At 45.1% G+C, this 14,694-nt stretch overlaps 1 protein-coding gene across 3 annotated transcripts in view; it reads right to left on the reverse strand.

The window, feature by feature from the left end:
- The window catches only part of WDR59 (WD repeat domain 59), a 75,324-nt gene that overhangs the window by 49,452 nt on the left and 11,178 nt on the right, over positions 1-14,694 (reverse strand). For all 3 annotated transcript variants that reach the window (XR_009455224.1, XM_006262196.4, XM_059713730.1), the window contains exons 4-8: positions 11,572-11,657; positions 10,559-10,639; positions 5,459-5,496; positions 1,849-1,937; positions 424-540 (exon numbers count right to left, since the gene is read on the reverse strand). Coding sequence is in view for 2 of the 3 variants with exons in the window: in XM_006262196.4 (XP_006262258.1) it covers positions 424-540; positions 1,849-1,937; positions 5,459-5,496; positions 10,559-10,639; positions 11,572-11,657 (411 nt within the window). In the remaining variant the exon portion in view is untranslated. The remainder of the gene's footprint in view (positions 1-423; positions 541-1,848; positions 1,938-5,458; positions 5,497-10,558; positions 10,640-11,571; positions 11,658-14,694) is intronic.

A 14,694-nucleotide genomic window follows, 5' to 3' on the forward strand; every position in this document is an offset into this window, starting at 1 on the left:
ACAGGACAGCATGGACAGACCAGCAACCAACTAACCCTAACCCTAGCCCAAATACATTCACAGGGGAACCTGATTATATGCTTGAGCTGCCAGTTCAGCCTGAAGCTTGAGGTGCCATACTTTCTTTGCTTTTGTCAGCTGTGCTAGTTAGAATATAGCTAGCACAGGCATGTTTGCCTTCACTACAATCACACCTTAATTTGTAGTGCAGACACCTTCAGAGACAATATGCACACAGACTGGCAGAAGGCTCACCACTACAGGTAATGCTCTTAAGCCATGCTCCAGTTCTTATCTGTGTCAATGAAAAGACTGCCTGTCACTTCTGCAGAAGGTGCATCAGACCTTCTGAACATCACTGTTAAACCTACTATAACAGTCTTTCAAAACAGGAAGCCTGGAAACTGAACATCACATACTTACCCTGACAGAGTTGTCCTGGCTAGAGGTAGCCAGGGTATACTCATTGTCTGGATGCCAATCTAGGCCATGGATTTTATAAAGATGAGCTGCCAAGTACTCAACTGCAGTGTTGGGTTTCTGCAAGAAGAGGAAGAATATATTTTCTTTTCAAACACATTTGTTCTTAGGAATAAAGGAATCTGGCCTGATTTTGACCATGGAGGAGGGAGTGCTCTCCACTTTTAACTCTTTAGACATCCTGAGCTAGAGGAATGTTGAGCAGCAATAAATGGGCAGGCAAGAGAGAAAAAAAAAAAAGGTTATTGAGAAATTGTTAAAATTAGAGGGGACCACGCTCAACAGCAGGATAATGAAGCAGAGTTCCCTAACAGGTTTGGACATGAAAGAAGATTAAATGAGCTGTAAAATTTACTCCAGAAGAGACTGGAAAGCCAGAACCCTCTCTTTGTCATCCTGTCAGGGCATGAGGTGTGTGGAATGGTTTCTGCTGTCCCCAGATTGCAGCGCAGTGGTCAGTATTTGGCTATCCCTTGCTTCTGGGCTTTGTCAGTTGTTATATTGAGCCAGAAAGGATTTTTTCCCTGTCTGCTGCTAAGAGTATCAGGGATTTCCCCCCCCACCCCAGCATGGTCCTCAGAACAATGGTTGTTGGCTGCAGTCAAGCCTGGAGATTAACTGGGTTATGCTGATGCTCCTGCTGAGACTAAAAACCCCCAAAGTTCTTGGCTAAAGGATCTTGCTCCACTACACAAGTTATAACTGATGGCTGCACTTGGGATCAGAAGGGAATACTACCCCACATACCATGCGAATCTGACTGTGGGAAGGGGTTGTTTTCTCTAGCAGGAAGCATGCTCCTCTTCTCTGGATCTACAGAGCATATTTAAGAACTACTTCCTTTTCTTGCAGTGGTGAGACAGTTAGTGTCCTTGTTCCCCTGCTTTACCTGGGGCAAGCTACAGTGGTTTTGATGTTTTGAGCATTGTGCTGATATTTGTAGAAGAGGGTTGATCACAAAGTTGAAGAGCAGGTCAGATGAACACTCATCCAGATGACTTCCTGAATACCCTTCCAGCCCCAGTTTTCTATGATTCAATGAAGTGGTAAAAATATGTATTCAAACCTCACTTCACAGGGAATAGAGGCATTTTATATATGATGCTAGTAGCATCCATCACAAAACCAAAAGCAACATACTAAAGACTATGGCTTTCCCTCTTCCTAAAAGCAATTACACATTTTTCTCTCAGACTTCCACCTCCTGGACTGTCACTAGCATTGCATCTACCTTACAACTGACCATTAACAGTTATGGGAGACAAAGCAGCAAGGAGAAGAGATGTGGCTTACTTATGTGTGTCCAGAGACATGCCTTGATCCTAGAAGCAGGAATACATAGAAATCAAAGGAGAAAAGTTAACTCACCCGTTTGTCCCATATACGAACATCTCCATCATGGCTGGTTGCTAAACAGTTTGCATTTTTCTTGTTCCATTTGACCTGGGAAGCTCCAGCTGCAACAGAAGCAGAACATAAAAGGGGTCAGACAGCTTCTACAAATAGTTTAAAGTTAACCGAACAACAAGACAGAAGGCCATCAAATCCATGGCAGTAGTGCAGCATCTCAGATTATTTGTAATATTTTGTGTTGGCACAGAAAATACAACTGACAGGTGATGCATCACAGAAGTCAGCGTGAAAAATGATGGTGAGGCATTGCATGAGCAGGGAGCAAACAAAGTTAGAACACTGCTATTGGGGTGGGGGCGGGGCGGGGGAGACAGACTTAGCTGTGGCATTGAGTTTTAACTTCCAGCCACTAGTCAAACCTGCTGATAGAAATGCTCAAATCTATCAGCTCAGTAGAGGAAGCTACTGTCTATCCCAGAATTGCAGCTTCTGCATCTCTCAACTTCAACTCTCTCTCAGCCTGGTACATCATGATTAACCTAAGTCCCACACTCTGTCATGTACTGGTAGCATACCCTAGAGATTGAACTTCAGTTATATGATTCTTAACAATCAGTAATGGTCTTCTGACGGCTAGGGTGAATGCTGAACATTTGAATTGTAACCAATGAACTGGATGTGTGCAATGCAGACAATTCTTTGGTGGAACAAAATAGGAGTTAGGTGTGGAGATGGGGTGCTGGGGAGCCCAAACACATTTAGGGAGAAGAGTGTGAGTTGGGGTCGACATGGATTTAAGTGCTGGCTTTACTGATTAACTTCTTGCTTCTGAAAGACTGCATTGCTAGGAAATGCACTGGAGTACCCTTGACTCTGGCTTCGGGTTTGACTGGGATTTTAATAAAAGGCTCAAGCAATGACTTGAGTTCCTAGACCTCAAAACTGACAGATTAAGGGAGGATGGAAATGACATTTTGAAAATGGACTGGAATACCAGATGCATCTTATTACACTATCTTTCTTAGTGTTGATCACAAAAACTGCTGTGCAGCAGATGTTCACAGCTACAGAAAGGACACAGAGGATGTCTTAGCTGTAGAAAGCAAGCTGTTGCATGAGACAATGCTGGTGATCTAGCACCATCTTATAAACCTCTTGCTTGAAGGGTGAAAACTCGGGCTTATAAATGATTAAAAAAAAAAAAATGTGATTGCAATTAGTTGTGCGATTAAAGAAATTAGTTGCACTTGATCACAATTTTAATCACACAACTAAGATCTCAAAATTATGCAGATACTTTGAATGGCTGGTGTGTGTGTGTGCGTGCATGCGCGCACACGCATGTGTAGAAAATTTGTGTGTGTGGAGGGGAGGGGTTTGGAGCTTGGGGTGGAGGGGTCCATACACACCCTGGCAGGATGCAGGGTACTATGGGTCAGGAGTGAGGGATAAATGCACACACAGACGCAACACACACACACAGTGCCCAACAGGTAAGTCTGTGGAGGGAAGGGGCATGGGGAAGGGAAGGGGCAGAGGGCAGATTGAGGCCCCCAGTCAGGGAGGGAATGGGACAGGGCCAGGTCATGGGACAGCCACAGGAGGCTTGTTCAGGGGTGCATGGGGGGAGGGCGGGCACAGCTCCCTGCCACTGCATGCACCCCCTAGTGGAGGATTTGTGGGTAAAGCAAAAGCAGGCTGCCCACTGTGGGCTGGGGCTCTGTGCCTTGCTGCCTTTGCCTCGGGAGCTGCATAACACCATGTTGTGCCTCCTGCAACTGGGTGGGCAGGGAATGTGTGGTGCAGGCAGCACAGCTTCCAGGGCAAAGGTAGCAGGGTGTAGAGTCCCAGCCTGCAATGGGCAGCATACCTCTGCTCTGTGCACAAATCCACAGGGGGTATGTACCCCCCATGCCTCCCCCAGGGGTAGGCGCAGCGGCAGAGAGTGCCCTCTTCCCCCCCACCCATGGATAAGCCTCCATTTTCACAACCCACCCCAGCCCCGAGGCCCATTCATCCCAGTCCCACTCCCTCCATCACCATGGGGGCTTCAATCTGCCCCTCCCCCCTTCCCTCCACAGACTTACCTGCAGGGTGCTGCTGTACACACCAGCAGGCTGTCTTTCTGGTTGCATGTTGCCTGTGGCTGCTCGTGTGTGTTTTTCTGTGCATGCATATGCCCCTCACCCTTGCTGCAGCCACCTGGAGCCCACGCACGCGGGATGCCCTGCAGCTCCTCTGCATTGCCATTGCTGCCCTGCTGGGCAGTCTGTAGGTGGCAGTGATGGCAGCAGAGCAGAGCCCGTGCATGGGCTCCAAAGCCATGTGTACGATTAATGCGTTAAATCGTGCGTGTCAGAGATTAAATTGACAGCCCTAGTGAAAATGGTTTGCTCCCTACAAACACTAGAAGAAGCATAAATTGGGGCAAACATGAAGAAAACTAGACTGAGGAGACCTTTTCCTGTGGTTCCTCTCTTTTCCCTTTATCCATAGAGAGATTGGGATCTTACAAAGAAGGGATACTACCAGTTACATAAGTTTTTTTTTTTCTTTTTAACTGAAAAAGTGTGTTCAGTTATGAAAGTTTCAGATGCTAAGAAAAATTGTACAAAACTGTATCAGCTCCTTTTCTCCTTTCTTTGATCATCGTGAAGCCCCTTTGAAACATACTAGAAAACAACTCTTCAACATCTCTACACTCCAGCACCACAGGTGTAAACACAGCATGCTGCTCTGGTTCAAGAGGTACATGCCACTATAGAAGATTAATGGTCTGAGGATAAGGCCACTGCAGGGATGTAGTTTGAAAGGAATGCCTGAAGGGGAACACATACATGCTAAGGGGATTAACATGGCAGAAGGAACAGTAACCCAAATAATGTTTTTAATTTGCTCACATGCATTTACAGTATAAATCATTTGTGAATTGTACATGTGCAGTAACATTCAGAGACAGACACAGTAGGTTACATTTAAGATGGTGGATGGAGACTAACAGTACTAAGAGTACCCTTTCCTGAAGGAGGTACTGACAGATCATAACAGAGACGGAAAATTGTGGCCCAGAAAAAAGACATGCATGTCATAATTTCAGTTTCCCAGTAAATTTAATGTGTGTCAGGAAAGCATGATATTGCATGCGATTATAGCTAATCCTCCTCTCAGCAAGAAGGCACGGTTGGCAAGTTGGCAGCACTCCAACAACACTGTCAAGGGTGACTGGCAGGCTACTCCTCCAATGCATAAAAACAGTGAACACCTGTAGAACTTCCTTTAGCTCAGCAGGCACCTGCTAAGTGAATGCAGACCAGTCACTCAGGGTCTTCTTGCCCAGCCACTACTATCACTCCTTTCCTGCTTCTTTTCCCATATTCATGGCCCACCATATCCCTCCCCTCCCCCACCCCACCCCAGGACTAATCTATCTCTGGAAAGTGGTAGGATGCAATCTGAGACCTCTTATTTTCATATTTTACATACTTTGTCTGTATTAAACAGCTTTCTCTGGAAAGACCCATCTAAGTAACTGCCCAATAAACAGAAAGACTGCTACAGGAGTAGAATAGCAGGTGGATAAGAAACTGCAGGTAAGTGTTATACCTGTAACATGAATGGTACTTACCAACTGCAGAAAGCGAGACTGTAGGTTTTCTCGTGTCTCTGAAACACAACATTAGTAATGAGCACGCACTCTTCTCCTAGCCTGGATCCATTCCCTTAACCCAAAGAAAGGCCTTTATAATTAAGAACTGACCTAATTGCTGTCTCTTTGGTCTTTTTTTTTTAAATAAGCAGAAGACAGGTTTCCAAGCATACTGAAATTTTCTCACATAAGTGAGATAGCAAACAGGTTACTATACAGGCCATAAATCATTATATGGTAAAAATGCAGGCCAGAAGAAAGTGTTAAACAGCATAAGAAGAAATGGCACCCAGTCTTCTTTGATTTTGGAAGAGGCAGGGAAAAAAAAAAGGTTGCTTGGTGTTCTTTAGTGATGCCTGATAGCAACACAACTGCTTCATTCACCATGTGTTACTGGAGAAAATAAAATATTTCCCAAGAGGATGCAGCAGTATATGCAGAAAGCTATAGAAAAAAAAACAAACCAGGCAACCATCAATCTGTTTGTAAAGCCTCTGCAGACTTCCACTTAAGGTGGAATAGTAACTTCAGAATAAAGAAGCTGTGTCCAGGGTATTAGGAGGAAACAATAGCTGGACAAAGTCTAAAGGACAACTGCTGAGCTGGTACTAGTCACTGTACTATGGCAATTTACAGCAACAGAGGATCTGATCTTATGGATTGAACTTACTCCCCTCAGAGCTGGTCAGGAAATTATTTTTCTTTCTATTAAAAGTCAACAAAAGCAAATGTTAAAACTTCATATTAAAAAGTTTTCTTTCAATTTATTGATAGTCCTAAAATTGAGAGACTTAATGAAAATGTGTTTTTCCAAAAATCTACTGTTGAATCAGAAATCCATTCCTATTAAAAAGGTTTGATAAGAAACCATTTCTAATCCTGGTGCTATGCATTCCTGGTACTGCTAGGGAAGTTGCCAGTTTAACAGGTGACCCTGTTAGAGGTCAGACTGATGATGATGACCCATTGCACAAAAAGACAACAAAGATCTCACCATGAATAATGTGGTCCAGGAGCAGTTTAAAAATCAGCCTGGTGATATCAAAAGGCCTCCTTAGCAACTGTCTCTAGACAGGTGATACACAGGAAAGATCGTGCTAAAGAGCATGTTTATGGCAGAGGCTTTTGGTTTACTCACAAAATAAAACTGGTCAGTTTTTGTCTTTTAATGTCTTAGCCTCACGAAGGGTTTTTGAACCCAAAAGCTTGCTTAATAACTATTCTCCAACTATTTGGGTTGGTCTAATAAAAGATATCAGATTCACCCAAGGAACCTTGTCTGCCTATGTCCTTAGACCAACACGGCTACAACCTACACTCCTGTCTTTTAATGATGCATTAACATATTACTCTTTTGAGTTCAAGACCAGATGCTTCAGAACATTCCACACATTAAGTAAGCCTCAAGACACCCTAGTGAATTGAAAAAATATCATTAGACTATTGACTATTAAAGTTGAGAGGAGGCAGCATAGAGCAGTGAAGTGACTTGCCAAAAGGGAGTCAACTGCAGAGCCAAAATAAAACTCAGTTCCTCCATAACCTCATTTAGGTATTCCCTTATATGCTCTCCTGGGCTTGGACTAACTGTTGTTAAGGCAAAAGTGGACCTGCAGGCAGCAATTCCTTCCATTTCAAGCAGTCAGGGTTATTCATGATATAGATCAAATATAGAGTTACAAATAAGAAAAGCAGGCTGAACCCCAACAGGCCTTATATTCTTGAGGGATAATCAACAGCAATCATTGACCTTGCCTGGTGGGGTAGGAGAACAGTAGGGCTGTGCGAAAGCCCTGCGTTTCACCTGTTTCGGATTTGGCATTTCGATGTGACAGCAGTTCATTTCAGCATTCTGAATCACTGTTTTGTTTTGGTACTGTTTTGGCCATAGGCTATCATGGGGAATGACTAAAATGCCTATAAAACTTTGTCATTTTTTGTCTGATTCTGATGAAAACTGCAGGAATGGTAGCCCCTTCTGAAGGCATGAATCCTGACAGGTTTCAAGGAGATAGATGCAGGGGGTTCTGAGAAACTGCACTAGGTCATGGAGTAGGGTCCCTAGAGATGGCCGTGATACCCCTAGGGCCCTGTGACCATGCCAGCTCCACCCTGAGGGTGCCTTCTCTTCTCACCGGCTGCCACGTTTTGTTGGAAAGATAATAGGGAAGCTGCCCCCGAGCTTCAGCTCAGTCATGGTCCTAATGGACCCCACTAAACCTTGTAGGTAAGGGGTGGGCAAAATACAGCCTGGGGGCTGGATCCAGCCCGTGGGGCCCCTAAAAAATTTAGAAAATTAATATTTATTTGCTCCTGGCTGCCCGTCAAAGATGACAGGAGCCAGGGCAGTAGGATCCAGGGGAAGCTGGTGGCAGGACCCAGTACCTCTCCACTTTTGCCTGCGCTTTCCTCTCCCCTCCCCCCAAGCCTGTCCCTCACCTCCTGATGCCTCCATTTAAATTTTCATTGGCTAGCTTTCTTGTCTCCATTGCATGCCAGCCTCTGGCTTCTTTACTATTCTTTCCTTCCAGGAAAAACACGCACACCAACTGCAGATGCTTCCCATGCAGCCCTTGACAGCTTGTCAACTCAGTAAGTGGCCCTCCACCTGAAATAATTGCCCACCTCTGCTCTAGGGGAATTTTGAGGGGTGTGGAACACAAGTTCTGCTTCTCCCTCCTGCCCCAGAATTTCTTGTGCTATCAAGTCAAGGTCCCCTACTTCAAGATCAAGCTCCTCTAAGACTGGGAGTGGGAGGCTCATGCTGGGACCTGCAATTGGGGTGGAAGAGACTGTAGTGCTGGGGTTAATTAATCACAGCTGGTGTCAGAGGGGGTGCAGCTGCAGGCACTACTGTGAGCTTCTTGCTCCCAGTACCAGCAAAGGCTTCATGGCTGGTTGAAAAGAGGCTGTCACAACTTGGGCAGCGGGGAACTGACACCTCTCCCTCTGCTCCCTTTCGCTTCCCTCCCAGACTTGGCAGCACCGGCCTTTCCAGCATGCTTCATGTATTTCTGTGCTGGAAAAGGTGTCCGACTGTGTGTATATGTAGGTGTCTGTGTGTGCAATTTATCTAATCTATACTGTGCTTTCCTGAACAGTGCCCAGCGATCACACTGTCAGGCAAAACACAGATTTCTTTTTCTTCAGGTAAAAAACAAAATAAATTTCAAAGGAATGGATATAGGAAAAAAATGATATAAGGATAAAAATACTAGTATTGATGTAAGGCTAGTATAGCTGAGCTGTCAGTGTAAGCTGTATCCTATCCAATCCTTTGCAAGTAAAAGACTCTCCTGAGCAAGACAGTAGCAGCTAGGAAGCAGTTAGTCATAGATTCATAGATGTTAGGGTCAGAAGGGACCTCAATAGATCATTGAATATGACCCCCAGCATGGGCAGGAAAGAGTGCTGGGTTTAGATGACCCCAGCTAGATGCCTATCTAACCTCCTCTTGAAGACCCCCAGGGTAGGGGAGAACACCACCTCCAGACCATGGCCACTCTAACTGTGAAGTTCTTCCTAATGTCTAGTCTAAATCTGCTCTCTGCTAGCTTGTGGCCATTATTTCTTGTAACCCCCAGGGGCGCCTTGGTGAGTAAAGCCTCACCAATTCCCTTCTGTGCCCCCATGATGAACTTATAGGCAGCCACAAGGTCGCCTCTCAACCTTCTCTTACGGAGGCTGAAGAGGTCCAGGTGCCCCAGTCTCTCCTCATAGGGCTTGGCCTGCGAGCCCTTAACCATACGAGCGGCCCTTCTCTGGACCCTCTCCAGGTTATCCACATCCCTCTTGAAGTGTGGCGCCCAAAACTGCACACAGTACTCCAACTGTGGTCTGACCAGAGCCCGATAGAGGGGAAGTATCACCTCCTTGGATCTGTTTGTCATGCATCTGCTGATGCACGATAAAGTGCCATTGGCTTTTCTGATGGCTTCGTCACACTGCCGACTCATGTTCATCTTGGAGTTCACTAGGACTCCAAGATCCCTTTCCGCTTCCGTTCCACCAAGCAGGTAATTTCCTAGGCAGTAGGTATGCTGGACATTTTTCCTCCTTAGGTGCAGCACTTTGCATTTCTCCTTGTTGAATTGCATTCTGTTGTTTTCTGCCCATTTGTCCAACCTGTCCATGTCTGCTTGTAGTTGTTCCCTGCCCTCTGGCATGTCTACTTCTCCCCACAGTTTTGTGTTATCCGCAAACTTGGACAGAATACACTTCACTCCCTTGTCCAAGTTGCTGATGAAGACATTGAAGAGTATGAGTCCAAGGACTGAGCCCTGCGGGACCCCACTGCCCACACCCTTCCAGGCCGATGCCTTTCAGATACTGCTCTCTGGCAAGAGACAGGCTGACAAAGCCTGACAGCTTAGGCATTCACAGGCTTATATGCTGTTTTTAAAAACTTTTTAGATCGCTCCCCCAGAGCACTGAGATTGGAAGGGACCTCAGGGACAGTTTGCAGACACTGGCCAGTTACAGATGTCAGTCTGTTCCCCCCTCCTCCCCCTCCCTTTCCTTCCTTTCTCTTTCCCTGCAAGCCCAGCTTTAAAACCCTGAAACATCTCTGAAATTTGTCAACTTGTTTCATTTCGAACGTTTTGACATGTCTCCTATTTTGTTTTGGATTTCGAGTCTTGAGCATTGAAACACTGCCAAAACGAAACGGCAGTCGAAATATTGCACAGCCCTGGGGAACAGGATGTAGGGTTACACATTTACTCAGTCAGCGGACTTGTTATTTTGAAGGAGAGATGCATAAGGAAAAAGTCCTGGAATCCAAAGAGGAACCCAGGAGATTTGGAAGGGGAGGGAGAGAAAAAACAAAAAACTGAAACGGTACGTCTTCCTATTCAGAATATGAACCTGACATAACTTTCCAGAGGAGCATAATTATATCTGTTCTGAACCATCTTGAAAGACGAGAAACTCCTGCCATATCTGAGAGATTAAGGGAACTAATCTGGGCTTTTGCCAGCACAGTTGAAAACATACTGGAGAGTATTTGTCCTTCATGTTATTGGTCAAGCAGAAAGGCCACACACTCTCTGTGGTGAAGGAGTAGACACTTGATCTTACTTGATATCCCAAATGTAGATGTATGTGTCAACAGAACTGGTGACCAGAAGGTCAGGCTCGAACACTGCCCAGTCCAAGTCACTGCAAATACAAAAAGCAAAGGAAATCTTAGTAGGGTCAGCCAAGTGTACCACATTGTCTGCATCATTGTCAGAAATATGTTTTATGGGTACATGAGACATGTGCACTGACACCTTCTAAAGTCGTGTCGTCTCCCCCCAGTAAAAGATGAACATAACTTACTTCTAGAAATACTTTCAAGAGAAAGGCAGGGAGGGAACTGTGTTATAGCAGTTCCTCCCATGACAAAGAAAGGAGTACTTTGGCAAAAAAATCTAGACTGACAAACATTTCTGGGAATGGCATTTTGCTAAGCTCATGAGCTGTAGGTTTGCAATCAGTTTTTACAATAACACTTGGCATAAAGGAAAGAAACTCTTACTATATTAGTCCTCTACACAGACATAAAACATAATCCCAGTGACAATCCCAGATTCACTGCTGACATACCAAATTCCAGAGGTTTTCCATGTAGCAGAGCAATGTGCTACCAACTTGCACATTACAGACAGCCTGCACCTTACTTTAATGAATCTGCTATCAGCAAAAAAATCACAACTGGGATTCAGTTTAATAGCCACACTGCTATCTATTTCCCAGATTTCATATATTTTTAGGGTTGGAGGGGACCTCAGTAGATCATCGAGTCCAATCCCCGATTGATTCTGCTTGCTTTCTTAAATAAGAACAGCTGCCATTGAAAAGTGGAATGACTCACAAACCACCTCAAAACCAACCTGGACTAGATGCGTGTTTCTTGCCATTGGGAGTGGGGGTGATGACAGCAAATAGGGTATAGGTAGGCAGGCCAAAGAAGTGAAAAGAAAAAAAAAAAGAGGCTCTCACACCAGAGTCCAAGAATAGGGCTCAGACTATGCTCCAATGTACATAAGCTATAAAGCCAGCCATACCGTTGTCTTTCCAGTAGGCCGGAGCTGTGCTGGGCTTCTCACCTGATCACACGTGTGTGCCCTTGCAGTGATGTGCAAACTTCCCCGTTACCATCTTTCCATTTATACAGGTCAACTCGCTGATTGCTCTGAAATTAAATGGATGAAATGAGATGGTGGAAGGCAAACTGAGCAGTCCAGGACTCCTAAAGTTTCCTGGGATTTGAACAGATTCAGTTACTGACAAATCACACTATGAAGGGCAAAGTCTTTGCTCAGGATGCAAGCAGAATGAAGGTGAATCCACAGGCTGATAAAGATCTCAAAACACTCAACACCTAAAATGTTAGTTGAATTTACTTAAAAGTAGAGCTGAACAAGAATGGAAAAAAAAAAAAATCTCATAAGCAAAAGAGTTTCAGCTAAATGCTCTTCTCAGCATGAGATTCTAACTTCAGAAGCAGCTAGCAAGAATCCAACCTAGGAATTCCTTTTCATTCTGTCCAGATCTACAATCGGACTTTAAGGAGAAAAGAGGACAGGTTCCCTAGAAGCCTCTCTCCACTTTCTGTCCATCTCCTCTAAAGCCCATCAGTGCAACTGAGGAACAGGAAAGAGGGTTTGCAGGAGCAGGACACATGCCCTCTGGGGTTCAGGTAAACTGCCACGAGGGCGCCGCCTCCTCTGCCATTTTGGGAACAATTACTTACCTCATATTACAGTGCATAGCTCGTATTTTTTTTTTTTTTATAGATTCATACAAATCACCCATATATCCCTGTGTACATGTTATTTAGAGCTAATCCATACACTCCAGGTGGAACCATTTATGAATGTGCCCCCAAACAGAGTTATTCAGGAATAGTTATTGTGGTATAATTTCACATACTATTTAATCCAAAATAACTTCCAGGTGATGACAATCCCTCAGATTCCAAGTGGGGTGGGGACAATCTCTTTATTCTGCAAGCTACCTAGCACAGTGGGGTCCTGGTCCATGCTGGAGCTCCTCAATGCTACTGTAAAACAGGGAAACACATGGCTCTACAATTCAGTCTTCATTACCCCTTGATCTTACATAGCTAGATGACAAGAACTGTGTCTAGTTATCTTATATTTGTAGGACGTTTCATGCCAAAGCTCTTTATAAATATTTCAAGATGGATTTAAAAAAAAAAAAAAAAAAAGCAACAACCTTCCCCCATGCACTAATAGGCCCATAGGACTGGAAGGCCGTCCCAACCCCCTCAAAGGCAAGTGAGTGCAATCCCTGCGTTTGCAGGCAGCCACTGTTAGGAATTCTTGGGTAGAACATCCACCCCCAATTTGCATATACTGCGACTACAAGGAGCAAAACCAGAAACACCAAAGGTCCCCCTAAAATATCCCTAAGGTAAAAAGAAGGGGAGACAAAGGCACAGCCAATGTCCTGCTAATGGAAGGCTTCCCTTTCCCTTTAGCTTTGTGGTATAACATGGCAAATCTTTAACAGCATGTAAAAACACATGAACCCTACAACAGGGAGAATCCCTTAGGCTAAGGGTGCTCAACCATTGACCCTCTGGTCATACCTCCCACAGATTCATTGGGTTTGGGGCACATCCTCCCCTCCCATGGCTGGATCAGGGCCAAGTGGAGGCCAGACTGCCCGCCTTACCCCCACAGCCAGATGGGGTCCTACTACAACTGCCCCAGACACTGGATCCAGACCACTGGCTAGATCCGCGTTGCCATTGGACTGAGTGCTGCCCATCTGACCTGCCAGCCAAAAAAGGTCGAGCACCACTGCCTTAGCCAACTGGAAACAAAGGGAATTAGGGTGGGGTGGGTGGTGGAAAGAAGAGTAAAATGATCCCACTGGAATTTGGCCAGGTCACAAAAGTTAATCGCCTCAACTATGTGTGTCAGGATCTCAGCAATGTATCATCTCTAGAAGGTATCCTGAGCAACACAGCACCTGGTTCTGGAAAATGATAAACTGCTTACTCACTGCATGAATGCTTCTTGCTGATTACTACTCAAGGTATGCATCAGTAGCTCTTTTAACATTCTCATCACTGTCCCTGGACAGATGTTAGGCGACTACACATAAGGAGAACAAATCAGGGCCCTGCAGAGAATATAGGGGTGTCCCTGGAATGGAAGGATGAGCAGTCCCCAGAAACTGGTCACGCTTCAATCCAAGAAAGTACAGTGGAAGAACCCATTCAGATTCTTTGAAAAACAAACAAACAAATAAAAAGAGTGCCCTCATCCAAACATATTAGGACAGATTTCCCCTTTTCTGCACCATCTGCAGCCATTTACACCAGGGCTGTCCAACTTCTTAATGGCCAGAGACCACATGTTTTCTGCACCTCATATGCAACCACCCAGCACCTCTTCGGTGGTAGGCTCCCCTGACACCGAGGGCTGTGTTGAACCATACCACCCTGCTTTTCTCTCCACCCTGAGGTGGGGGAGGAGGAAGTGAAAGCCAGAGAACGGATGGAAAGCCTGGAGGGTGCAGATATAGTTAAGGACTGAGTGGTGAAGGGAGTGGCAGCCAGGGGAACCCAGGGGCTTCAGATTAAGTCTTTGTGGGCTGCATGCATCCCATGGACTATTAAACTAGTGGTTCTCAACCTTTTTTGTACCAGGACCCAGTGCCCCTCACTCCCGACCCACTAACCCCCACCCTGCGGAAAGGGGTCCCCCCCAGCAGTCCTTTGCAGGTTTCCCACAGTTTTTTCCCTTAAAGCAGAACCCATTTTTGAAGTTTATTGATCCATTTTTAAAGCTTACCCACCACCCTTTCATCTATTCTTGCAACCTACTTTTGGGTCACAACCCATGGGTTGAGAAACACTGTATTAAACAGCCCTAATCTACACCATGCCAGTAAAAGGGTCCCAAATTAGAACAGTAGTGTTTTCATTCCTTTTGCATAAAAAATGATGACAACAACAAAACAGTAACAAAAACAGAGCATGAGTCTCCGCAAGTCCTGAAAACCAATGAAGACTTCTGGAGGTGCCTTAAGACCACAATACACTTTTAGAAGAGAGAACGTTGCATCCTTGCTCCCAAACTAGATGGGTTAAGTTTTAGGCCTTGGACAGCCTTATTCAGAATTGCCACCAAGATGTCAGCAAAAGATAAGAGAAGTGAAAAGAAAGAACTACTGATCTGGAGGTGGGAAAGCTG

The sequence above is a fragment of the Alligator mississippiensis genome, chromosome 10, assembly GCF_030867095.1.
Source record: "Alligator mississippiensis isolate rAllMis1 chromosome 10, rAllMis1, whole genome shotgun sequence".
In the NCBI taxonomy this organism is placed as follows: domain Eukaryota; kingdom Metazoa; phylum Chordata; order Crocodylia; family Alligatoridae; genus Alligator; species Alligator mississippiensis.